General features: G+C 31.1%; 3 protein-coding genes across 4 annotated transcripts in view; 2 read left to right on the top strand and 1 right to left on the bottom strand.

Annotated features, from left to right (window-relative positions):
* The window catches only part of LOC134708364 (D-aspartate oxidase-like), a 31597-nt gene extending 28316 nt beyond the window's left edge, over window positions 1-3281 (top strand). For both annotated transcript variants that reach the window (XM_063568837.1, XM_063568838.1), the window contains exons 8-10: window positions 249-366; window positions 1368-1466; window positions 2418-3281. In XM_063568837.1, the coding sequence (XP_063424907.1) occupies window positions 249-366; window positions 1368-1466; window positions 2418-2528 (328 nt within the window). In that variant the 3' untranslated portion in view covers window positions 2529-3281. The remainder of the gene's footprint in view (window positions 1-248; window positions 367-1367; window positions 1467-2417) is intronic.
* A 488-nt stretch (window positions 3282-3769) lies between these two features.
* Window positions 3770-6827, bottom strand: LOC134706096 (complement C1q-like protein 2). Its single transcript, XM_063564805.1, has 3 exons — window positions 6702-6827; window positions 6432-6572; window positions 3770-4179 (listed from the first exon to the last, which is right to left on the bottom strand). The coding sequence occupies exons 1-3, from the start codon at window positions 6805-6807 to the stop codon at window positions 3770-3772; spliced, it is 657 nt and encodes a 218-aa protein (XP_063420875.1). The 5' UTR covers window positions 6808-6827.
* A 6257-nt stretch (window positions 6828-13084) lies between these two features.
* LOC134706095 (ectoine dioxygenase-like) lies at window positions 13085-19525 on the top strand. The gene is made up of 9 exons (XM_063564804.1): window positions 13085-13097; window positions 13463-13541; window positions 14290-14371; window positions 14719-14829; window positions 15463-15557; window positions 15973-16070; window positions 16327-16455; window positions 17143-17294; window positions 19343-19525. The coding sequence occupies exons 1-9, from the start codon at window positions 13085-13087 to the stop codon at window positions 19451-19453; spliced, it is 870 nt and encodes a 289-aa protein (XP_063420874.1). The 3' UTR covers window positions 19454-19525.
* The last annotated feature ends 8465 nt before the right edge of the window (window positions 19526-27990 follow it).

Genomic DNA, 27990 nt, shown 5'->3' with positions numbered 1-27990 from the left:
CTTAAGACTAGTATTTGAATTTGGAAAGATTTTATATTGAGTGCCTGTAGAAACACAACAATGTAAATATTCTATTTCACTGTCATTTCAAAATCTTAGAGAGACTGTTCAATTTTCAAAAAAGATTTGTTCGTTCGAAATTATATAAAACGGAAAATACCATAAGGAGATGAATTTCCATCGGTAGTACTTTGTATATACAGGTACTAACGGCGTTTATATAATTATATTGAATTTATCCTTTTTAGTGGAGACTTAACGATAATTGGTGGTGTCAGACAAGCTAATAATTACAGTCTAGAATTAGACGAAGAAGATAAGAAGGAAATTCAACAAAAATGCTATAAGTTTTGGCCTCCACTTCAGGTAAAACGAAAATTATCCAACTGAACATAACTTTAAAAAGAGTATCAATCACAAAGAGTAACTCCTTATACATATACATTGTATATTCATGTGGCCTTTAATTTAACCCCATACATTTGTGTAGCTAGAGCGACTTCATGCGTGGTAAATTGTTTGTTTTAGACTTTGATCATTTTGATCAAAGACATACACATATATATGTCTATGTTTGGATATATACGTCTAAGTATATTATTAATCAAATGCGAGAGTTTCAGTCAAATAGATGAATATGAATTTGAAAGCTGATGTCCAGTTAAGTTGGTACCTAACACTACAGTGAGATAACTCTGTAAAGTCAGCTAAATAATTTAATCACGATGTGTTGTAAAAGGAATAGCAAGCTTCTCAATGATCAAAATTTGTGTTTTTCAAACTGCTATTTAACTAGAGTATTTTTTTCTGACAAAATGATTGGTTCAATTTTTATATTTTTGTTAAAGTGTCGATATTAAAAGTACAATACTTTGACAAATTTTATGAAAATTAAACGAGCCAAATTAATTTTACTGAAATATATATGGAAGTGTTTAACGACCTTGACTGCCTTTTCATCCCTCGCACGGTCGGTTTTAGTGAAAGTGTTGGGTACCACCTTAATCAATCATGCATTTATTCAGTCAGGCATGTGTGACTAGTGCCGGCTGACGACCTTTCTTATGTACAGGTAGCAGCAGCCTTACACGCGGGAGGTCAAGATAAAGCTATAAACCATGTTTTTCCTTTTTTATCGGAAAATATCTACACAGGAATATCATAGATGTTTTCCAACTGTTCTGATTGGTGATAAAGTAAACAAATAGTGTTCAGCTTTATTGGTTTCTCATGTTATATTTTACTTTGAAGTTTTGAATTTTATGAAGACATTTTTAAATGAATAGTCACAAAATAGTAGATAAAAACGAGAAGAAAGTTCTTTAGTTCAATACAACGTAATGCAAAGTTGATTTTTCCTGTTTTAGGGGGCGCAAATAGACAGTGAATGGGTAGGTCTGCGCCCATCAAGGACTCCATTACGTTTAGAACCTGAAATCATGAACTTGTCAACTGGAAAATTAAAGGTATGATTGTTAAATTTCAAACGATGATATTTATAGTCGATACATATTATTCAAGTATCGGACTTATATATGACTATAGAACCCCCACCCGTATTCCCGCCTACGCCTAATAAATGTCCGTGGAGTACTAACAAAAGACTTGTATATAAATACTAATCAAACTAGTACTTCAAACTAATTTTTTCAAACTTGTTCTACAAACTTGTTCTACAAACTTGTTCTACAAACTTGTTCTACAAACTTATTCTACAAACTTGTTCTACAAACTTATTCTACAAACTTGTTCTACAAACTTGTTCTACAAACTTGTTAGATAGAAATATATAAGAGAAAATCCAAATATAACGGGATAGAACTAAATTTTGGTCCTATTCTTAAGCTATGAAGTATTGTTTCCCTCCCCATTACAGTATTCGAATATTAAAGTATTCAATTCAGAAAATTGTTTTTGGACATAAATAATTATGCGTTAAAAGACTGATAGTCTTTAACGCTGGCGTTCAATGTGGAACACTAAATTAATGTTAATACTAGTAACCGAACATTTTGTATTGGAACGCGTACGGACGACGCAATATTTACGGTGTACATGGACGCCACAATTCACATGACTTTTAAAGCAAGGTAATGAAGGTTGGTTTTAATCATTTAGTTACATGAAATAAAGCAGCATATGATTTAACCCAAATAATGTCAGTCGTTATATTTTGTCGATTTCTGATTGCTACAGACCGATAGAGGTTCGGTTTTTAATAAATTTTTTGAAAAAAAATCCACATCCATCTGGTCTAGATTAAAGGATCTTCAATAAGTCAAAAGGTTTTTACAAAGAAAGTCAAACATTGTTTCGATTATACGCTTCCGCATATTTAAGACAAATATAAGTGAAAATATATATGAATAATTATAATATATGATAAATATATATCTTAACATGTATACTTGTTCCAGGTAGTGCATAACTACGGACATGGTGGCGTTGGGATTGCTTTGAGTTGGGGAACCAGTTTACATGCCACAGAACTTGTTAAGGACATGTTACAGTCACATTCACGTTTATGATGTTAATCAAATTAATTAACTAATTGATTTGCGATAATGTTACAATGTTTATTGAGATTAGCTTTTGTCTTCTATATACAGGCGACCACGAAGTGTTCAAAATGCTTGTTCGGTCTCTGTTTGTATATGTACACAATTGCAGTTAAATAACTATAGTTCATATTATAGAAATTCAATTACATATTGTAACCACAGACTGTTGCATATGTTCCGTTGATCTGATATTTATTCAGTGTTACTCTATGATGGAAAATGTCCTTTTATAATGAAATAATGCAATAGATATTTCCACATTTTGAGATTCAAAAATGTTTAATGTAGTTGATTTCAAATATTATAGCAAGACATTAATAAAACTTTCAGATTTTTCAAGAACATTGCATAACTTTTCTGGGGGAATTAACTGGCATTTTGAAATAAGATTTCGATGTTGTTTTGCAATCCAAATCAGATAGGATTTGCACCATGGATCAAAGTTAACAATTGGATTCTTTGAAAAAATACATACACATTGCATATCTTCCACATATAAAAAATCTTGCACTAGTAAAATACAAATAGAATGATACTATACAATCATAAGTTTATAGTTTTTTTTTGTCAAACCAATTTATGTATGAATTACCACTATGTTGCAAAATAGTAAAACCATAAAGAAAACAATTTATAAATCATCTCAAACGTTAAAACCCAACTGATGCACGCGTATATATTAGAAATCAAAGGTGGCCACCATTGGAGAACATAATTATAAGTAGAAGTATATTGGAAATACATACAATTGGCTGCTTCTTTGAAACTGTAAATTTATAAACATTTAACTAAGTCTTAAATAAATGGTTCGAGGGTGATCATATATACTGATTTAAAGTATATGATGCCACGCTGTCATCATGGAACATATTTTAACCCAGAACCCAATGAGAAAGAGAATCAAACCACATCGTGCACATATAATATCAGGGTGAACATATACTAGCTACAAGTTAACTGTAGTTATGCCCAGAAATTCAATTTTACATTACCTATAAGTTCGGCTAAAAGGGAACAAACATAGGTATTAAAACCTTCTTAATATTACTATTTTTATCATACTTATCATGCTAAATTCAGCATGAAAGTCCCGAAGAACCGTTATTCTAACAAAAAATTTACTACCCACACTAATCAGTGTCCACATCTGTTTTTAGAACAAAAGAAAAACAAAGTTACCAATCTGTATATATATATATGTCGCCTTCCTACATTTCAAAAAGAAGCACTCCAGAAAATGTGTTATATGGTTCGTTTGGATGTCCAAGAATAGTAGCAGATCCTCCAAAAAGTTTTCTTACCCATACTTTGTCACCTGTCTCGAGCAAAACCACAATAGTTTGACTCGCCATACTGTAGTCGTCATCATCGGAGTACATGGCAACATACTGCACGCCATTCCGTACTATTTCCGTGTATTCTTCGTGACCCTCAACGTTCATTATTGAAACAGATATGAGATATAATCCCTTGATCGGAGCAATAAAATGGCCGTCACTTGAATCGTATGCATTTCCTACATTGGTGATTATTCTATCGAATTCAATTGGAGTATGGTACCCCAAAACTGCGTTGTGTGTTAATGTTGTAGAAAATGCTATTCTTTTAGAATCTGCACCTGAATAAGAACAGTGCTGCTGAATTATTTCAATGAAGTTAATACTTAATAGCATTAATCTTATTATCGTATAGATACATTTGTTTTTAACATTAGGATATATATGCTCCGGACCATATGAGTATTTGGACCATACGCGTATGGTCATGACCATATGGGTATATACTCATATGGTCCGACCATACGCGTATGGTCGAGGTAATTGACACTCTGTTACAGTTTACTTTAGATACGTCTCAACTCTTCATATGGTATTAAGTAAAATCACAAAAATACTGAACTCGGAGGAAAATCAATTCGGAAAGTCCATAATCACATGGCAAATTCAAATAACAAAACGCATCAAAAACGAATGGACAAGAACTGTCATATTCCTGACTTGGTACAGGCATTTTCAAATGTAGAAAATGGTGGATTAAACCTGGTTCTATAGCGCTAACCCTCTCACTTTAATAACAGTCTCATCAAATTCCGTTATATTTACATGCGTTAAATAAACAGTCTCAATTAATTAAATAGTCAAAATATGGGTACATCAGTCATCATCGTATAACAATTTTAAAAGGAAAAATTCAACAGAAAACAAAAACATCTGCTATCTACGAACACATTAATTGATTTGAGTGTCTGATGTCAAAAATTGATATACGTCACATAAATCTGTCGTTCAATGTGCATACAAACAGTTTTAAAATGTACATAGGCAATGTAAGCAGCGATGAAAACTAACTAGGGCATCAATATTTAATTTTACGTAGTCTTAGAATTATAAAAATAAATACATTGCATGTAACCATCATTGCTTTTTTAGATAGTTTTTGTATTGATACGTTTATGATGTAATTTGAAAAAATACCTGTATGGTCCAAATACTCATATGGTCCGGCCCGTTAATAACCAAACGAATATAATACTCATATGGTCCGACCATACGCGTACGGTCGGACCATATGAGTATACGCATATGGTCATGACCATACGCGTATGGGGTCCAAATACTCATATGGTCCGGAACATATATAAAATAAGAAAATAAACTAAATGTAGATATATAATACATCATAAAACCAATACATGTATATGCAATCATATCAAGGAAACATTTGCCATTTTATAATGCAAAAAGTGCGTTAATGGGTAATTAGTTTGCTGCATAAGTTTTACTTATCCAAACTTAAGCATGCAAAAGATAACTAGCAAGAATATATCATACATTTATACATATATATTAATCTATAATTGATAAAGAATTTAATTTAATTAAAAATGATATAAGCTCTGCAATAAGCATACTGTAAATGTTAAATGAAACTAGATTTGTCGAAACGACACAAATGGCTCTATCTCAAAAAGTTAAAAAAAAAAATCTATAATTCTAAGAACACATGCGGACACTAACATGATGGTAGACTCACATATTAAACCTCAGCTAAAAACCTGAAGGCGTATAGAATAAAAGTCAGTATAACTGTGATTTTCAACAATTTATCAAAGTCTAAGGCCCGTAATTTCGTAAAAAATTAGCGGAGCAGAACGAAACTTAACCTTAATCTGTAACTCAACATGGTGAACTCACATACCAAAAATCAAACCAATATCTCAAGGCGTTTAGAAAAAAACTCCGAATAACTGTGATTTTCAACAATTTAAGTCCACAGCCCGTAATTTCTGCAAAAATTCTGTAACTCAACATGGTAAACTCACATACTAAATATCAGACCAATATCTCAAGGCGTTTAAAAAAAATCCGTATAATGGTTTAATGCGGAATGACGGAATGACAGAAGGGCGACGAATGATAGAATGACGGAATGACGGACAAGGGTAAAACTATATGGCATCGACAACTTTCTTGCGAGGCTATAAAATGTGAATGAGATTAACGGACTCAGTTCTTGGCACCAGACAACAAATGTTTTACGTTTTTGTTTGAAATCGTGTCGAATAATCGAGAAGACCGTTTTCGTACGTATGCTGCTTTTTTTTTTTGGGGGGGGGGGGGCTTTAACTGTGTTGTAATATGTTATGTCCGTGACCGGCGCGTTCCCCTTTAAACGGTCTTTTAACTGGTTTTAAGACTAGTTTCGTTTCAAGGTCTAGAAAATTTTGAATATGTGCCCTATGTGATACATTTTACATGCTCTGTTCTGGCCTTTTCAAAAGTAAAATGTTTACCTCTCAAATCATGATATTGAATTGGATTTTAGTATACTAATAATTTTTTTTCTCATACTCCTTTTGTTAAGAATTACCTGCAAGGAGAATACGTTTGCGAGTATCTGTCATCTGCTGTAAATCTTTAGGTCGTAAGCACTCCCTTTTTAGGTTTTCAAACTCATCCCTAAGATAGGTGCTTTCTTTCTGCATCATCGTCAGTCTATCATTAAAGTTATCTAAAAGAAAAAACAGAAAAAGAACTTTTTACTGCATACATCAAAAGTTTCGTACTTTCAAAAGAAATCAAACTACGTAAACATCAATCAATATTTAATCAGTTATTTTAAACAAGTTTAATCTCATACCCAACATTTCCTTTACGTATTGTTCAGGATATTGATAATCACACAAACATTCGTGAAACCATAGTTCTAGAATAACCACGATATAAACATATTTATGAAATGCCATATTTTATGAATAAGTTTCGTCTTCCTATTGTGGTCAAACGTCTTGACGGTTATCTCTAACACTGATAGATATATTTGCCTATAGATAAGAGACGGAACAAAAATTATGCTTTATAACTTGTGCGATACGTTTGTGTTGTTGTCTTTTATCATTTGGCGTCCGATTGAACTTCTTTACTCTAAAATGACACGCTTTCCTACCTATATAATTGTATGTACTCATCTTACATTAAAGAGGCACTTGCTGTCAAATTCGTGTTCACCGATTTGACTCATATTTGAATCATAATCATGTAAACACTCATTCAAATTAAAAAAAAAGTCTTAAATTAACAATTTACAGGGCGTGGTATTGATAGCATGTAGCCTTCGCTTCGTGTGTATTTTAGTCTTGACTATCGAGTTGAAATACAATGGTCACATAATAAATATAAACATAACTATCAATATAGATAGAAAGCAAAACTTGTACAGTTGAATTTTTCTGTGTCTAATTTCATATTACAGATTAAAAATATATGTTAATCATCCTTTCTTACCTGCACAAGTATGATTTTTTTTGGATCGAATCAGTAAATAAAATGATTTACCTTTGTTTCAATTTCGATGTTGGTATACATTTTCCATTAAAAACCGAACACGCACAATTCATGCATAATCTATCTCTAGCTAAGGGGTTTAATTGAAGTTCACATGAGTACGTATCCAATGAGGTTGAATTATTCACTTGCAAGTGAATAATTCATCATCAATGTTTCTTAGCTTACTTTGACAATATTGAACGATACTGGCTGCTTAAATGGAATCATTATTTTACTATTTCACCTTCATTAATGATTAAACCAAAATAAATCATACTTTAGATTTTTTATTTTTGTAGCTAAAACAAATGAAGTATGTAGTGCAGGACGGGAGATGTATGTCCTAGGCTACACCATAAATGACTGACAATATAAGATATCGGTATAACTACTTTTTCTTATTAGTTTTCAATGGTACCAGTATTATAATTTAAATTTAGAACGCCAGACACGGGTTTCGTCTACATAGGACTCATCAGTGACGCGCATATCAAACTATTTAAAACGCCAAACAAGTACAAAGTTGAGCATTGAGAATTCAAAATTCCTAAAATTTGTGCCAAATACGACTAAGGTTATCTATGCCTGGGATAAAAAAAATCCTTAGTTTTTCGAAAAATTCAAAGTTTTGTAAAGAGGAAATTTATAAAAATGACCACATTATTGATATTCATGTCAACACCGAAGTGTTGACTACTGGGCTGGTGATACCATCGGGGACGAAACGTCCACCAGCATTGACATCAACCCAGTGGTGAAGATAGTTATCAAAGGTTGCAGGATTATAATTTAGTACGCCAGACGCGCGTTTCGTCTACATAAGACTCATCAGTGACGCTCATATCGAAATATTTATAAAGCCAAACAATACAAAGTTGAAGAGCCTTGATGATCCAAAATTCAAAAAAGTTGTGCCAAATACGGCTAAGGTAATCTGTGCCTGGGATAAGAAAATCCTTAGCTTTTCGAAATATTCAAAGTTTTGTAAACAGGAAAAATGACCACATTATTGATATTCATGTCAACACCAAAGTGTTGACTACTGAGCTGGTGATACCCTCGGGAATGAAACGTCCAACAGCAGTGGCATCGACCCAGTGGTGTAAATAGTTATCAAAGGTTCCAGGATTATAATTTAGTACGCCAGGATGTGTGAATCATTCTGCCTTCAGCTTGTTAGTAATTCTAATATGACGTGCTTTGTGAATAATGCTCTAAATCCAATAAAATTTGTTTGCACATGGATATATAGACTACTGCAGAATAGTGAATTTTATCAACTCAGCATGCATGTAATATATTTCATCAAATTCAAACAAGCCGAAACTCTTAAATGTTGTTACTAATTCATTTAGATTGACTGTTATGTGTTGCAATTCGAAATTGACATATTTGACCTAGTTACGACAACCGTTCATGCTGGCTGTTCAAAACTCCTCCCTCTTTAAAATCACATTGACAAACGTTTATTTGTTTACAAACAAAAAAGGGAGGTTCATGGAAGAACATACGCAAATGCTCTACACTTATACACATCAGACATAAAAATAACCTTAATTGTCCTAATCAAAATCGAAATAATTGATGCAAGGTATACTTTATTGTAGTTTTAACATAAGTAGGCATTACATTCGAGTTTTTTTAGCCCTTACTATCGCTGGGGCAAAAATAATCACGAATGCCTACTCATGTTTAAACTACTATAAATTATAGCTTGCATCAATTATTTCTTAAATAAAGCATTAAATGTATGAAAAACGGGAGTCATTTCTTTATTTGCATGTAAATCGCATGTCATCTCAAATGGTCCATGTCTAAACTCATTTGGCATTTGAATTACTATTCTTGTGTTTCTAAAATGAGTTTAGACGTGACCGGTACATCTGTTACGCCGAATTGGTAAACTGAGTACTTTTTTCAGGGACCGACTGCAACCTACCTTAATGTCTCCCTTATCTTGACCGCCATTCACAACTGCATTGTCATTTCAGAATCAATCTTATCGTTGGTTGATTTTGAATCACTCACTTCCCTTTTTGGATGAAACATTTCAACAATAAATGTGAATAAAAATTGCTTTTTTTGTCTTTCTTCGTTTTGCTTGTATTTTGTTAGTGAATGACCGTATAACCAGTCCGCATTGGAAAAGAGAAAAAAGAGAAAAAAATCTTTTCTTAATCTCTCGATGGCGTCAACTTGGGCAATATCCTTCATCATTTATTGGTGAAGTCGAAAATACATGTACCTTCTTATTTCAAAGATCAGTTTGTACCAATCATCTCTTATACCTGTCAATAACATCATCATAAATTAGTTCAGTCGAAAATACCATCTTATTTCAAAGATCAGTCTGTACCAATCATTTCTTATACCTATAACAAACCTGATGCAACTAAATTTAACTAATCTCATTTTGCAGGATCTCAATATTGACGACTTCTAAGTCTAAACCTCCTGATTGTACTTGTGCTAGTTCCCAATTCACATATAATTCGACACCGTTATAACCAGTTACCTCAACATTGTCAATAACTCTTCCCTGCGAAATGTGTTATCGAAAGGTCCGAAATATTGTGAGCCTAAATCCATCAATTGGAAATACAACTTAAAAATTTTGATGATTATGCCAGGCAATATGCTAAGCTCGAGAAGGAAGACAGAACTCTTTCCGAATGGATTAAGGCTGTGAGGTCGTCGATACAAATCAGAATTAAGAAATTGAATGGGTCTATCAACGCCCATGCTACGTCAATCTTTAAAGACCCAAATGTTGCAAAACACTTATCCTACCTCCATGACAAATATGTTGTTGTTCCAGCAGATAAAGCCCCAAACAACATCGTCTTTGTTTGTAAAACTCATTACATAAACTGCTTAATAAACGAATTAGGTATTGACATTTCATTTGGAAACTCAACATATACACTCACGACAATAACCAAAGAGGAAATCCTGGATAATCATAGGTCTGTTCTATGTTCCTTTTGAATTTCAAGCAAAGACGGAGAACTGGATTTTCCATCACTGTATTGGATATCTAAACTACATAAGTGTCCTTACAAACAACGGTATATTGATGGGTCTTCCAAGTGCTGCATGAAACCTATTTCTATATTATCAACATCTATTTTATCAGCAATCAAAGCCGGGCTTCAAAGTTATTGTGAAACTAACTATTATAGAGGTTGCGTGAATCAGATGTGGATATCAAAAACATCCAAGATCTTTAAGAGTACATGCAATCTAACTCTCTTTCATCTTGCAATAATATTAAAATACTTGACTTTTCTACACTTAACACAAGTATTCCACATTCCAAACTAAAAGACAAATTAAAAGAGTTGGTATTGCTTTGTTTCATAAAAAGAATGGCCAAGGTAGTATCTCGTCGTAGGGAGGGATAAATCCTACTTTGTAAAGAATCATTCTGATTCAAGCTAAAAATTCTCTGAAACTGACATTATCAAGATGCTTGATTTCTTGATTGACAACATATTTGTTACGTTCGGAGGACGTGTTTTTCCACAGACTGTTGACATTCTAATAGGAACCAATTGTGTCCCTCTTCTTGCTAACTTGTTTCTTAATTATTATGAGGCTGACTTCATACAGGAACTTCTTAGGAAGAAAGATAAGAAGTTAGCAATATCCTTTAACTTTACTTTCCGCTATATAGGTGATGTTCTCTCACTAACTAATTCAAAATTTGGTGACTATGTTGATCGCATCTATGCTATTGAACTAGAGATAAAGGATACTACAGATACAGTTAAGTCGGCCTCAAATCTCGACTTAAATCTAGAAAGGGTGGTTGAAAACAAAACTTTACGACAAAAGAGATGATTTCAGCTTTCCAATTGTGAACTTTCCATTTCTAAGCAGCAACATTCCAGCAGCACCTGCATACGGGGTATATATATCCCAATTGATACGATATTCCCCTGCTTGTATTTCCTATCATGATTTTCTTGATAGAGGGTTGCTGCTCACAATGAAGCTATTAAACAGAGATTTCCAAATGTTGAATTTGATATCATCCCTTTGTAAATTTTACGGACCCCCATCACGAGTTAGTTGACAGTTATGGAATAATCGTTTTAAAGATGATATCGGATATGTTCCTTACGTCGTCACTACAATCCCCTTTCCTTTTATGCATGTGTCCTACCGAATTAGATTATTTACCGGATTTGTTATAACATGTTCAACACGAAAAGTGTCACATGTGAAACAGGATCTGCTTACTCTTCCGGAACATCTGAGATAACCCCTTTTTATGTGGGGTTCGCGTTGCTTATTCTTCTTTTTTCTATGTTGTGTCATGTTTACTATCGTTTGTCTGTTTGTCTTTTTCATTTTTAGCCATTGCGTTGTCAGTTCATTTTCGATATTTGAGTTTGACTGTCCCTCTGGTATGTTTCGTCCCTCTTGTTTACAACAACAAATTTGTGATGTTAAATTTAACAAAAAAAAAGTCGATATACAATTTCTTCTCGATACGCTAAGCAAACGATTCCATTCTATGCATCATTCAAGAACCCTGGGTCCGCCTCTGAAGATAGTCTTTCCAAGACTAACCAGCAACGGTCTAGCTAAACAAAATAGTTAAAACGGCAAAATAAAAATAGGAAGTAATAGTGACTTAGTTGATATATATCTTTTTCTGTAAAGTTCACATGAATCATATATATCTGATATCTAGGTGTTATCTACTAGAACAGATAACACATTATTATCACAGCGGACTACAAATAAATAGTACTGGTCAAAGATATAGAAAATGTGTTGATCCTTACTATATGTAAGTATATTATCAAAATATCAATAAAAAGAAACAAAAATCTTTTAGATTTAAGACTTGCACGACTTGTATCATTATTTGACATATTTGATTACTATACCGTTTAATTATTTTCGACCTCAATTTTACATCTTGTGGTAAACGTGACGAGCACGTTAAACTTCTATGGCGTCTTTAGACAAAATATTGTCCTCAATCCATATAGGCGTTCAATTTGCATTAGAATGTGTCAAATTGTTCATAAATATTGCAATGATAGATTTATTTGAGCATTCGTCAGTTGGGGGTGATCTACAAAGTGTATTGATGGCTTAGAGGGTATAAACAAATTGATAGAAATAAGAAGATGTGGTGTGAGTGCCAATGGGACAACTCTCCAACCAAGTCACAGATATGTAAAAAAGTTCACAAATATATGTCAAAGTAGGACCCTCAACACGGAGCATTGCCTAACACCGAACAGGTAACTATAAAGGATGCCAAAATGACTAGTGTAATACAATTTCAACAGGAAAACCAATGGTCTATTCTATATAAAAAATTAATAAGAAAAAATCACTCATGAACCACATCAACAAACGACAACCACTGTAAAAAAAAAGAGGCGCATGACTTACTTAATTACGAAAGGTGTGAACAAATGGAAAGGGTTTGGAGAGCATTTTTGAGTTCGATACACGAAGGTTAGACAATATATACTTATAGGTCGACAGCTTGTCGGTAAGTGAGAAGTGAGAGTCAACAAGCAAGCCATACACATCAGTAATTATCTTAGCAATGTATCCGACTTTTATGCAAATCCCAAATCCAAAATGTTACATTTACCTGTTATAAATTTCCCACTATACCAAACTCATCATCTATTATTTCAGTGAAAAATATAAACCCTGAGCATCATGACAAACCCTGGTGAGTAAATTTTCATATATTTGTAGTTTGTTCTGTATGGTGACCTTGCTTTCAAGTCACTGTCAGTTACTTTTTCCCCCAAATTTTCATAATAAACCACACTCATCATTATATTCAAGAAAACTTGTTGAGAATACCATAAATTAGTTAAATATACATTTGTTATTCTGTGACTTGTCATTATAGAATACTCATAATTCAATCAGAGGGGCTTTATTCTCTTTTCCAGTTCTCTATTTTAACGTAAAACAAGATATAAATATAACTTTATAGATGTATGATATGATTGCAAATGAGTCCAAAGTGGATCGTAGCAGTTGACATATTTTTAAGATGAATATTTTTATTTTTTTTTATTTTGCTAGAATATAAATATACCGAGACATTTGATATAACACCAGAGGTGCAGGCAGCCTATAACGACCATGGATATATCATCGTCAGGTAATTTTTCAAATAATATATGATGAGGAGGTATACTGCAGTGTAAACTAGACTTTAACTCTACGAGAGTCATCATCAAACCTTAAAAGCATGACAAATGCAAATGAAGATCTACAGTTTCAAAGAGAAAGTAAATACGTTTGAAAATGAAGCATTTAAAATTTATTGACTCAAAGAATGATGCAAACCGGCGGAATCAATTTCTTTATTCCATTGTTTTGTCCGCACGTTCTTTAAATTCGGAAATATAGTTTAAATACCGAGAATCATTGGCAATTATATACCACATCTTCTTTTTTATAATCAAACACTCATGAGGATATCACAAACTGGAGATTTGCATACATATTTTAATATCTATATATAGTACATTTTTACTATCACTTCTACAAGTGATCGGTCGATCTTTTAAGTTTTATGTCCGATTTGTTTCGTTAACATTAATTTAGGTTATCGATTTCAGGAAGATCGATGTTTTTACTAGTTTAAATAAAGGCAACAGTAGTATACCGCTGTTCAAAACTCAAAAATCCATGGACAAAAAAACAAAATCGGGGTAACAAACTAAAAATGAGGGAAAAACTTGTCCTAGAATGAAATTTCCGAATACTGTCAACTGTTTATTTATACATAAATTTGTTTTGAATAACTACATGGAATATATTGAAAACCCACCATAAAGTATATTATAAATGTACCTCAACGATTCGGGTTATAGTCATTAAGTTGCTTTACTGATATCTTTCAGAAATATGTTTGACAAAGAGGAACTGACGAATGTGAAAAGGGTGCTAGAAGATAGTGATATTATTGAGAAACATGGTTACGGCGTATGGTCAACTTTTTTCTTCAGCTGACAATATTAGAAAATTATCTTAAACTTTTTTAATATTAATGAAAATAACTATATTCATGAATAATTGTGCGTATATTTAATTCATGGTCTACATATGTTTATGTCACTAACAATGATATATAAATCGTACCAAAATTGCGTTATTTAAAAAAAGTTATTTTGTCGTTTTTACAGAGTAATGATGCCTTTCAAGTTTTCATAGAAAATGAACTTCATTAAACATAATTATTATAACTTTACAGTGTACAGTGTAAGAATACATCAGACCCTTTCAATCTACATTTTTTTAACAGTTTTATGAGTGCATTTTGAAAATTTCAGATTCCCGATGGAAAGGGAAAAAACGCCAAACTTGTAATATGGAGTCATCCAGGAAATGACGTCACAGGTATTGTGGCAAGAAGTAGAAAGGTGGTGGACTCCTGTCAGAAGGTATTACATATTATTCACTGTTGGTTTAGGGGGGGGTTAATATCTAAACGAAATGCAATTTTGTATTACAAATGTACATGTTTTAAAATAAATCATAAGAAGAATATGAGTGTGTACTCAGGATGCTAATCATACGAATACTAATACACTGTAGTATGTATATTAGGTAAACAACAAAAAAACGGTGTGGAAGTAAAATAAGATAGGTCTAGATATGAATTTTGAAAATATTTTTATACAAAGGGATTTAATGTTATCACATTATGTCAGCAATACATTTCAAGCGCAAAACTGGCCACAATAAGAAAATGGTCGGCTGTTAATTCATTTCGTTGATCTAACAAACTCCAATACATCTGATCGATTTATTGGAAATCGATTTTTAGCGTTCAGTTGCAAATATGTCATCCATATTCAGGACAGCTAAGACCACATTCAAAAAGTTAGTTCTGCAAAATGGTTTTGACGTTTGGCGTATAAAGTTATAAGCCTGATAATTTCGGTAACTATTGGATGAATGGTCTAATTTTGAACTGCCACAGGAAAAAAAAGTGTCTAATAATTATAAAGGAACTATGACAAGATACAACAATTTGTAATTCTATGTGCCTTATATATGCTTTACATTTCCAGTTGCTTGGTGGTGGTGAAGTTTACCATTATCATGCTAAGTTTATACGCAAGGACGCATTTACTGGCGGAAGTCATTTGTGGCATCAGGATTATGGGTACATATTAAAATCAAAATATTAGTATATGCTACTTACTATACAAATCCTTGGTATGAAAATGAGATGTTTTTATTTTGTAGTAAAACGGGACAAAAACTTATTCAAAATTAATTCTAAATAACTAAAATTTAAGAAGCTAGACAAGTTTTTGCATAGCTGTGTTTTTTAACGCTTTTATCAATCCTGAGACTTGTCAAGACTATATATGAATATTCAACTGCGATTCAATAGCATTTTTAAATCTTCATATAAAGTACTTAAAACACAAAGCAATGACCCAACTTTTAATTCATTAAAAGACATCAAATGTTTAAAATCATGTTGCCAACATGTAGTACGACGACACAAATTAGTCACATGGCAAGTAACATTATTGTTATTTCTATTATATATCATTGTAAACTTTTTTTAGCTACTGGTACAAAAATGGATGTCTATTTCCTCAAATCAACACTATTTTCATAGCAGTCGACAAGTGTGAACCATCCAATGGTTGTCTTCAGGTAACTGGTTCAACTATCTTTACCCCGCATGTACTGTACGCTAAACCATCAGTTCTAAAAAGAACTCAAAGCCGATCCAATTATATCCATTAAAATACTGATACCTGATAACTGGCTTTATGATTTCCTCAATTGTAAGAATATCGAAGCCTTGCACGTTCTTTCCCATCTGTTTGTGGTTGAAAAAGTCATGTTGTCATGTATCAAGTTTAACTCTTTTTTTATTGTTTAAAATATTAATCGTCATTTGGGGTGTTTTTCAGATTTTACCGGATCCCAAACATGTGGTAGGATAGATCATTTTCCAGTGGCAGGGCAAACTATGGCTGACATAGAAAGAATCAATGAGATAAAGAAAAGACATCCACTAAAACACGTAGAACTTGACCCCGGTATTTTTTTCAATATTGTTATTTAATGTAAAAAGTAAAATCACAAAAAAATACTGAACTCCCAGGGAAATTCAGAACGTGAGTCCTAACAAATGGCAAAATCAAATTAAATATTTAACCTCAAACACATCACATGAATGGATGACAACTGTCATATTCTTGACTTGGTACATGTATTTTCTTATGTAGAAAATGGTGGATTGAACCTTGGTTTATAGCTAGCTATACATCTCACTTGTATGTTAGTCGTATCAAATTCCATTATATTGACAACAATGCAAGAACAAAACAAACAGACATAATAGGTAAAAATGTCAAAAAAATCTTTTAAAAACTCAAGGTTTGATGTTAATTTTTCAGGTATGTACCATGTGTCAATACATCAACAACCGGCGGTTATATCTTTATACACGACACTCAAACATAAAAAAGACTAATTATAGTTGTTTACGACATTGTAATCATTATTAACTTTTTTGTTGTTGATAATGAAACTTAATATTTACATGTAACTTTTTTACTTTAACATGTTTAAGGTGAGAGCCAAGGCTCTGTGTTGAAGGCTGTACATTGACCTATATTGGTTTACTTTTTTTCAAATTGTTATTTGGATGGGGAGTTGTCTCATTGGCACTCACACCACATCTTCCTATATCTATTAAACTGTTTGAACTTTTGTTATGACAGGCGATGCCTTGATATTTGATGCAAACTTGATTCATACAAGTGGACCAAATAACAGCCCTAATAGACGATGGGCACTGTTGTATTCTTATTGTCTCAAGTCTAATAACCCTGTCTACAAACACCACCATCCTAACTATACACCTCTAGAAAAGGTTGGTTTACCGTTACAGCTAATTTCCTAGTGCATGTAGAACAAAACTTTGGTTAGCTTGCTTTCTTTGTGTGTATATTGTACAATCATTACGATAACACCCAATCAAATTAAAAAATGATATAAACAGGTTAAACTATGCCTATATATATTGTTTAAAGATGTGAATCTTATTTACAAAGCTACAAAGCAAGCAAGTCAACTAAAGTTTTGCTTTACATGCATTAGGAAATTAGCTGTAATGCAGATTCATACTTTTTTAATTAAATATATTACAGCTAGCAATAACAACTATCTTGAAGATGTTCGCTCCTTTTGGTTATTTTTTTAGTTATTGCCAATGTTTCTGAATCCTCTGGTTATATCAATATAGCAAATAAAAAAAAATATCGCTTGCCTTATTCTACTTTTCATAATAAACCTTATAATTAGTTATCAAAGGTACCAGGATTATAATTTAGTACACCAGACGCGCGTTTCGTCTACATAAGACTCATCAGTGACGCTCATATCTAAATATTTATAAAGCCAAACAAGTACAAAGTTGAAGAGCATTGAGGATTCAAAATTCCAAAAAAGTTGTGCCATAAAACCCTTTATCATAGTTTTTTTAAGAAAAATCATAGTGTACCAATTTTAAATGTTTTTTAGTTCCTTTATTTATAAACTGGCCCTAGAACACAGTTATTTCGTAGTGCATTTCTTTTAGACAATAAATTCAAATTAAAACAAACGCACCTGCTCTTTCTCATAACTTTTTTTTTACAGTGTAGTGTACTACTACTGGGACAAATAATATCAAAATTATAGCAACTTCTACCAGCTCTAACTCAAAGTATTGACAATTCTGTGTTAAGGGGGTGTACAATTCAGTTTGACAGCTTCGGACGTGATAAAACTTGACCTTTTTGAACTGTACCAAACCACTACTTAACATAAAGATTCAGCACCCAAATTCTTTTAACATGTAATTACACCCCCTACTTAATATTTCATGAATTTAATGTCAAGAAATAAATTGGGAAAGTGTATCAAATAAAACATGCAAGCTATACACTGTTTACCTTAGGGATTATACAACTGTGTCCTTGGACCAACTAACAAAACGAGTACACGGAACCTTAATTTTTTTCTGCTTTTTCCCCCTTTCAATCTAATTAAAATATTGATCTCTGATTACGTTATACTACATATGTAATCAGAGATCAATATTTTAATTGGATTGTCCCCCTTTATGCATAAACTATCAATTTATAACCGACTTCTAAAAGGCTTGGTTTTTTTTAAATGCAGAAGCAAACATCCTGGTTAAATTAAATTTAGTATCCATGGCATTTCGATACCGGAAAACCTCTGACTGTTTCTTTGGTATGATATTTTAGCATAAATTTAAAATATCATGGCAAACTATTTCCTGATATGGATAGAACCTTTCCATACTGAACATAATTTAATTACATTCACGCCATGAATCTCGTATATAAACTTAACCTCGTCGGTGCTATCGTGGTAGAGTGTTTGTCGCTACATGTACGGGAGGTCGTGGATTCGAATCCTGTCAAAATCAAACCAAATAATTGTTTTCATGAATTCATTATAGCGGGTCATTCGACACACTACATTTGAACTATGAATTTGATTGCAAATAGCATTCATACTATGTATGTTTTGGCATACACAATGCTTTCTGCGAATATTTGAGTTGTTATCGTAATTGGCATAATTTATTATGATATATGTACCGGTTACAATAATCATAGATGCAATACCGGAACTGACGCAATCAAAAATTGTCGATCAATGGAGAAAAGAATCCATATTAATTAAGGTAATTTATGAGAAAGGAATATATTAAACTTTAAATTATCATTTTCATTGATTTATAACTCTCTTGCCGTTGGGTAGTAGTCGTATCAAGAAATATAATAACTTAAGTATTCCAATAATGCATGATAACCCTTTAGCAGCATCCACCACAAAACAAATCAATTTAATCAGGTTTTGTTTACTCTTTCTCATTTGAAAATTCTGTATTTTTGTATTTAAAAGGTTCCAAATTCTGCAATTAAAAACTGCAAAAATTATACAGATTTTTCTGGTAAAGATTTCATGGACCCTGGTGTGGATAAAACCGTGAAAGCAGATACTCAGAATCCGTGAACAACAGTTGAACTGTCAGGAAGGTAGACAACCAGTCTTTTTCAGCTAGTCATCTTCGACAAATTTTGTTAATGGTCGTTAATAGAATATTGTTTAAACAATACACTGTAAACACTTAAAATTTTAACATAATGATTAATGGTTTCCGTGCATAAAAAAAGTTATCAAAGGTATCAGGATTATAATTTAGTACGCCAGACGCGCGTTTTGTCTACATAAGACTCATCAGTGACGCTCATTTCAAAATATGTATAAAGCCAAACAAGTACAAAGTTAAAGAGCATTGAGGATCCAAAGTTCTAAAAAGTTGTGCCAAATACGACTAAGGTTATCTATTTATAGGATAAGAAAATCCTTAGTTTTTAAAAAGATTCAAAGTTTTGTAAACAGAAAATTTATAAAACAAAATTACCATAAAATTGATATTCATGTCAACACTGAAGTGCTGACTACACGGCTGGTGATATTATCGGGGACGAAACGTCCACCAGCAGTAGTGGTAATAGTTATCAATAGTCTAAGCCCTTAGTACATCATTGTCTTCGAATCGTCCTGTCTAGTGATCAGAATATAATAACTAGATTAAAATCTTTTGATAGTTATCATAATATATCCACTTACCTCAAGTCCAATGAAAAAAATATGGACTACTTGCGCATGTGCATGAAATAACGAAAATATCTTCATATTTCGTTTCAATTGAAGACGAAAACATAGGTATATTGCCACAAGTAACACCATTCTGCTACTTTTAAACTCTAGAACAAAAACAAAATATATACAAGACACCTCGGACCTCCTACATAAAACTTAATCAGGCCGGGGTATGTACTTTTATACAAGTAGGTTCACTTACATACAATGGTTTACTTTTATAAATTGTAACTTGGATGTAGAGTTGGCATTCATTGGCACTCATACCACATCTTCCTGTATCTAATGACCAGTATTTGGTCGATTTAGGGAAATATAAACTAGAAGATATTAAAAGGCATCGCTGTTGTAGTCAAGGGCAAATACAATAACATTCAAAAGGTAGAACGTCAGCTTTCTGGTGAAAGATTTTATAGAAATTAGACTCTTATCCAAACCCTTAATTTAACCAAAAGGATATACCACAAACTTGAAAATAAAGTGTGAACAGGGTCATATTATAGAAGACGATTTTAAATGTCTGAAACATGAAAAATCAAAACTGGAGCTTTTCGATTTTCTGTCCAAAATACACAGTCAATTATCCAGGTAAACTAACTTTTTCTGACAATGACCACCCTACAGAGAAAATATCAGAATTTGTTGATTATCATCTAAGACCACAAGAAGAAAATATACCATCCTAAATACAAGATACAGCACAGAAAAAAAAGAATCCTTGAACCCTCCCCTACCCGGAATAATTCATGTCTCGCTTGATGTTATCTTTCTACACCAACATCCCCAATAATCTCTATACCAACATCAACCACGAGCATGTTATGGAAGTCTGGAACTCTCAACTTCTGACACCCACCAACTGAATGTCTAGTCTAGATTCTAACTTTGATATTAGAATGCAATACCGTCACATTCAATGGTGAGCACTTTTTCGAGATTAAATACATTAAAAATGTTTCTCTTGTGTTAACAACTTCAGCCGATTTGAACTTTTACAATAAAAGACAAAAATGTCATGCAACAATAAACTCATCATAAATATACCAAGAATAATTTTCTTTGTACCAGACGCGCGTTTCGTCTACAACTACAAGACTCATCAGTGACGCTCGAATAAAAAAAGTTAAAAAAAAAAAAAAAAAAATAAAGTATGAAATTGAAAAACATTAATGACCAAAAATTCCTAATAATTTTGCAATATACAGCTACGGTAATCAATTCCTGAGGTAGAAAAGCCTTAATCTGTTTCAAAAATTCAAAGTTTTGTAAACAGTTAAATAATGAGTATTTGACCATATCAATAATATCAAATCATGTCAACACAGAATTGCTGACTACCACTGTGTTCGGGGAATAAAACTCCACCAGCTGTGGTTGTTAATAAACTCATCATAGAAACAAGGATTGATTTATTTTATTTGCTAAGAGTGCTGTTTGTGCTGGTTTACCATCCCAAATATCACACCTTATCAGCAAAAATCGAAAACAAACCGATCCTTACAGAAATAAGATCATATTAAGCTACTTGTCTTACACTACAAAATTCCTCATCGTCGGTTATACCTTAAACTATTGATAAAAGGACAAGAGAAATGACATTTAATTTCTATATGAAGAGACATTGTTTGTCGAAATCCGGATATGATGTACAAACTTTTGCACCTCATGTTTGTGGTTTACATATGCAGCAGGGTTTAAACGTTAACTTTGAATAGATACACTATATTTTCCCGCGTAATAAGTTAAACAGGCCGTCAGTAAACACTGATTAAACGATGCATGTGACTTGTCCATAATCACTGTACTAGTATCATATACTAGTAGTATGCATATATTTTAGGGGCCATCTGAAGGACACCTACGGGTGCGGGAATTCTCGCTATATTGAAGACCCATTGGTAGCCTTCGGCTGTTGTCTGCTCTATGGTCGGTTGGTTGTCGATTTGACGCATTCACCATTTCCTTTCTCAATTTTATTGGTTAAAAAAATCTATTCTTTGTACAATCGGAGAAGTACATATGAACCACACATTCTAACGACAACTACTGTACAACAGGCTCCTGACTCAGGACAGGTACATGAACATGCAGTAGGAATGGATAGTTTTGTTCCGCCGGCAAACGATATTGCAATTGAAGGAAGCACCGTAGCTTCTCATTTTATGTACTATATTCTAACAACGAAAACCGGCATTATTTTGTTCAAGAATCGTCCTTGACTTTGATATGAAATATGTGTTAGTGCTCGAAACAGTTAAAGGGTCGAGATTTTACGTTGATTGAAACGCTCTTGTGACCCCTTTTTATCTTTTTAATATTTACCACAACAAAAAGCGGCTTGGAAAAAAATACAAATACTTATCCGCATTTTATAAAATAAAATAAAATGTTTGGGGAAAATATGTGAGGGGGGGGGGGGGGGGCGTTGGGCAATGATTTAAATGTGTGTGGCCAGAACAACAAGTAACTTGAAATCGATATCCATACAAATTGTCTTTTCATAATTGTAAAATTCAGTAAGACTTTTATCAATTTGTAAACTATGTATGTCCGGGTGTCGCTTTTTATATGGGTTAAAGACTGTGTATGTTATAATGACTTTGTATCTTATAATTAATTTGTATCTTATAATGACTTTGTATCTTATAATGACTTTGTATGTTATAATGACTTTGTATGTTTTAATGACTTAATTTGTATGTTATAATGACTTTGTATGTTATAATGTCTTTACATTTTATAATGACTTTGTATGTTATTGTGTCTTTGTATGTTATAATGACTTTGTATCTTATAATGTCTTTGTATGTTATAATGACTTTGTATGTTATAATGACTTTGTATGTTATTGTGTCTTTGTATGTTATAATGACTTTGTATCTTATAATGTCTTTGTATGTTATAATGACTTTGTATGTTATAATGTCTTTGTATGTTATAATGTCTTTGTATGTTATAATGACTGTGTATGTTATAATGACTTTGTATGTTATAATGACTTTGTATGTTATAATGACTTTGTATGTTATAATGACTTTGTATGTTATAATGACTTTGTATGTTATAATGTTTTTGTATGTTATAATGACTGTGTATGTTATAATGACTTTGTATGTTATAATGACTTTGTATGTTATAATGACTGTGTATGTTATAATGTCTTTGTATGTTATAATGACTTTGTATGTTATAATGACTTTGTATGTTATAATGACTTTGTATGTTATAATGTCTTTGTATGCTATAATGTCTTTGTATGTTATAATGACTGTGTATGTTATAATGACTTTGTATGTTATAATGACTTTGTATGTTATAATGACTGTGTATGTTATAATGACTTTGTATGTTATAATGACTTTGTATGTTATAATGACTTTGTATGTTATAATGACTTTGTATGTTATAATGACTTTGTATGTTTTAATGACTTTGTATGTTTTAATGACTTTGTATGTTATAATGACTTTGTATGTTATAATGACTGTGTATGTTATAATGACTTTGTATGTTTTAATGACTTTGTATGTTTTAATGACTTTGTATGTTTTAATGACTTTGTATGTTATAATGACTTTGTATGTTATAATGACTTTGTATGTTATAATGACTTTGTATGTTATAATGACTTTGTATGTTATAATGTCTTTGTATGTTATAATGACTTTGTATGTTATAATGTCCTTGTATCTTATAATGACTTTGTATGTTATAATGACTTTGTATGTTATAATGACTTTGTATGTTATAATGTCTTTGTATGTTATAATGTCTTTGTATGTTATAATGACTTTGTATGTTATAATGACTTTGTATGTTATAATGACTTTGTATGTTATAATGACTTTGTATGTTATAATGTCTTTGTATGTTATAATGTCTGTGTATGTTATAATGACTTTGTATGTTATAATGACTTTGTATGTTTTAATGTCTTTGTATGTTATAATGACTTTGTATGTTATAATGACTTTGTATGATATAATGTCTTTGTATGTTATAATGACTTTGTATGTTATAATGACTTTGTATGTTATAATTACTTTGTATGTTATAATGACTTTGTATGTTATAATGTCTTTGTATCTTATAATGACTTTGTATGTTATAATGACTTTGTATGTTTTAATGACTTGGTATGTTATAATGTCTTTGTATCTTATAATGTCTTTGTATGTTATAATGACTTTGTATGGTATAATAACTTTGTATGTTTTAATGACTTTGTATGTTATAATGACTTTGTATGTTATAACAAGGAGGTATTATGAGACATAACCTCCCTCCTTTGTTTGTTATAATGACTTTGTATGATATAATGTCTTTGTATGTTATAATGACTTTGTATGTTATAATGACTTTGTATGTTATAATGTCTTTGTATCTTATAATGACTTTGTATCTTATAATGACTTTGTATGTTATAATGACTTTGTATGTTTTAATGACTTGGTATGTTATAATGTCTTTGTATGTTATAATGACTTTGTATGTTATAATGACTTTGTATGTTATAATGACTGTGTATGTTATAGTGACTTTGTATGTTATAATGACTTGGTATGTTATAATGTCTTTGTATGTTATAATGACTGTGTATGTTATAATGACTTTGTATGTTTTAATGACTTGGTATGTTATAATGTCTTTGTATCTTATAATGTCTTTGTATGTTATAATGACTTTGTATGGTATAATAACTTTGTATGTTTTAATGACTTTGTATGTTATAATGACTTTGTATGTTATAACAAGGAGGTATTATGAGACATAACCTCCCTCCTTTGTTTGTTATAATGACTTTGTATGATATAATGTCTTTGTATGTTATAATGACTTTGTATGTTATAATGACTTTGTATGTTATAATGTCTTTGTATCTTATAATGACTTTGTATCTTATAATGACTTTGTATGTTATAATGACTTTGTATGTTATAATGTCTTTGTATGTTATAATGACTTTGTATGTTATAATGACTTTGTATGTTATAATGTCTTTGTATGTTATAATGACTTTGTATGTTTTAATGATTTTGTATGTTATAATGTCTTTGTATGTTATAATGTCTTTGTATGTTATAATGACTTTGTATGGTATAATGACTTTGTATGATATAATGACTTTGTATGTTATAATGTCTTTGTATGTTATAATGTCTTTGTATGTTATAATGTCTTTGTATGTTATAATGTCTTTGTATGTTTTAATGACTTTGTATGTTATAATGACTTTGTATGTTATAATGTTTTTGCGTGTTATAATGTCTTTGTATGTTATAATGTCTTTGTATCTTATAATGTCTTTGTATGTTATAATGTCTTTGTATGTTATAATGTCTTTGTATGTTATAATGACTTTGTATGTTTTAATGACTTTGTATGTTATAATGTCTTTGTATGTTATAATGTCTTTGTATGTTATAATGACTTTGTATAGTATAATGACTTTGTATGATATAATGACTTTGTATGTTATAATGTCTTTGTATGTTATAATGACTTTGTATGTTATAATGACTTTGTATGTTATAATGTCTTTGTATGTTATAATGTCTTTGTATGTTATAATTCTTTGTATGTTTTAATGACTTTGTATGTTATAATGACTTTGTATGTTATAATGTTTTTGCATGTTATAATGTCTTTGTATGTTATAATGTCTTTGTATCTTATAATGTTTTTGCATGTTATAATGTCTTTGTATGTTATGACTTTGTATGTTATAACAAGGAGGTATTATGAGACATAACCTCCCTCCTTTGTTATAATGACTTTGTATGTTATAATGACTGTGTATGTTATAATGACTTTGTATGTTATAATGACTTGGTATGTTATAATGTCTTTGTATGTTATAATGAATGTGTATGTTATAATGACTTTGTATGTTTTAATGACTTGGTATGTTATAATGACTTTGTATGTTATAATGACTTTGTATGTTATAATGTCTTTGTATGTTATAATGTCTTTGTATGTTATAATGTCTTTGTATGTTATAATGGCTTTGTATGTTATAATGTCTTTGTATGTTTTAATGACTTTGTATGTTATAATGACTTTGTATGTTATAATGTTTTTGCATGTTATAATGTCTTTGTATGTTATGACTTTGTATGTTATAACAAGGAGGTATTATGAGACATAACCTCCCTCCTTTGTTATAATGACTTTGTATGTTTTAATGACTTTGTATGTTATAATGACTGTGTATGTTATAATGTCTTTGTATGTTATAATGACTTTGTATGTTATAACAAGGAGGTATTATGAGATATAACCTCCCTCCTTGGTTATAATGACTTTGTATGTTATAACAAGGAGGTATTATGAGACATAAACTCCCTTCTTGGTTATAATGACTTTGAATGTTATAACAAGGAGGTATTATGAGACATAACCTCCCTTCTTGGTTATAATGACTTTGTATGTTATAACAAGGAGGTATTATGAGACATAACCTCCCTCCTTTGTTATTATAATGACTTTGTATGTTAAAATGACTTTGTATGTTATAATGTCTTTGTATTTTATAATGTCTTTGTATGTTATAATGACTTTGTATGGTATAATGACTTTGTATGATATAATGACTTTGTATGTTATAATGTCTTTGTATGTTATAATGACTTTGTATGTTATAATGTCTTTGTATGTTATAATGTCTTTGTATGTTATAATGACTTTGTATGTTATAATGTTTTTGTATGTTATAATGACTGTGTATGTTATAATGTCTTTGTATGTTATAATGTCTTTGTATGTTATAATGTCTTTGTATGTTTTAATGACTTTGTATGTTATAATGATTTTGTATGTTATAATGTTTTTGCATGTTATAATGTCTTTGTATGTTATAATGTCTTTGTATGTTATAATGTCTTTATATGTTATAATGTCTTTGTATGTTTTAATGACTTTGTATGTTATAATGACTTTGTATGTTATAATGTTTTTGCATGTTATAATGTCTTTGTATGTTATAATGTCTTTGTATCTTATAATGTCTTTGTATGTTATAATGTCTTTGTATGTTATAATGACTTTGTATGTTATAATGACTTGGTATGTTATAATGTCTTGGTATGTTATAATGTCTTTGTATGTTATAATGTCTTTGTATGTTATAATGACTTTGTATGTTATAATGACTTTGTATAGTATAATGACTTTGTATGATATAATGACTTTGTATGTTATAATGTCTTTGTATGTTATAATGACTTTGTATGTTATAATGACTTTGTATGTTATAATGTCTTTGTATGTTATAATGTCTTTGTATGTTATAATTCTTTGTATGTTTTAATGACTTTGTATGTTATAATGACTTTGTATGTTATAATGTTTTTGCATGTTATAATGTCTTTGTATGTTATAATGTCTTTGTATCTTATAATGTTTTTGCATGTTATAATGTCTTTGTATGTTATGACTTTGTATGTTATAACAAGGAGGTATTATGAGACATAACCTCCCTCCTTTGTTATAATGACTTTGTATGTTATAATGACTGTGTATGTTATAATGACTTTGTATGTTATAATGACTTGGTATGTTATAATGTCTTTGTATGTTATAATGACTGTGTATGTTATAATGACTTTGTATGTTTTAATGACTTGGTATGTTATAATGACTTTGTATGTTATAATGACTTTGTATGTTATAATGTCTTTGTATGTTATAATGTCTTTGTATGTTATAATGTCTTTGTATGTTATAATGGCTTTGTATGTTATAATGTCTTTGTATGTTTTAATGACTTTGTATGTTATAATGACTTTGTATGTTATAATGTTTTTGCATGTTATAATGTCTTTGTATGTTATGACTTTGTATGTTATAACAAGGAGGTATTATGAGACATAACCTCCCTC

This window comes from Mytilus trossulus, chromosome 2 (genome assembly GCF_036588685.1).
Source record: "Mytilus trossulus isolate FHL-02 chromosome 2, PNRI_Mtr1.1.1.hap1, whole genome shotgun sequence".
NCBI lineage: Eukaryota > Metazoa > Mollusca > Bivalvia > Mytilida > Mytilidae > Mytilus > Mytilus trossulus.
The sequence above is the reverse complement of the archived record's forward strand: the minus strand, read 5'-3'. Positions and strand labels throughout refer to the sequence as shown.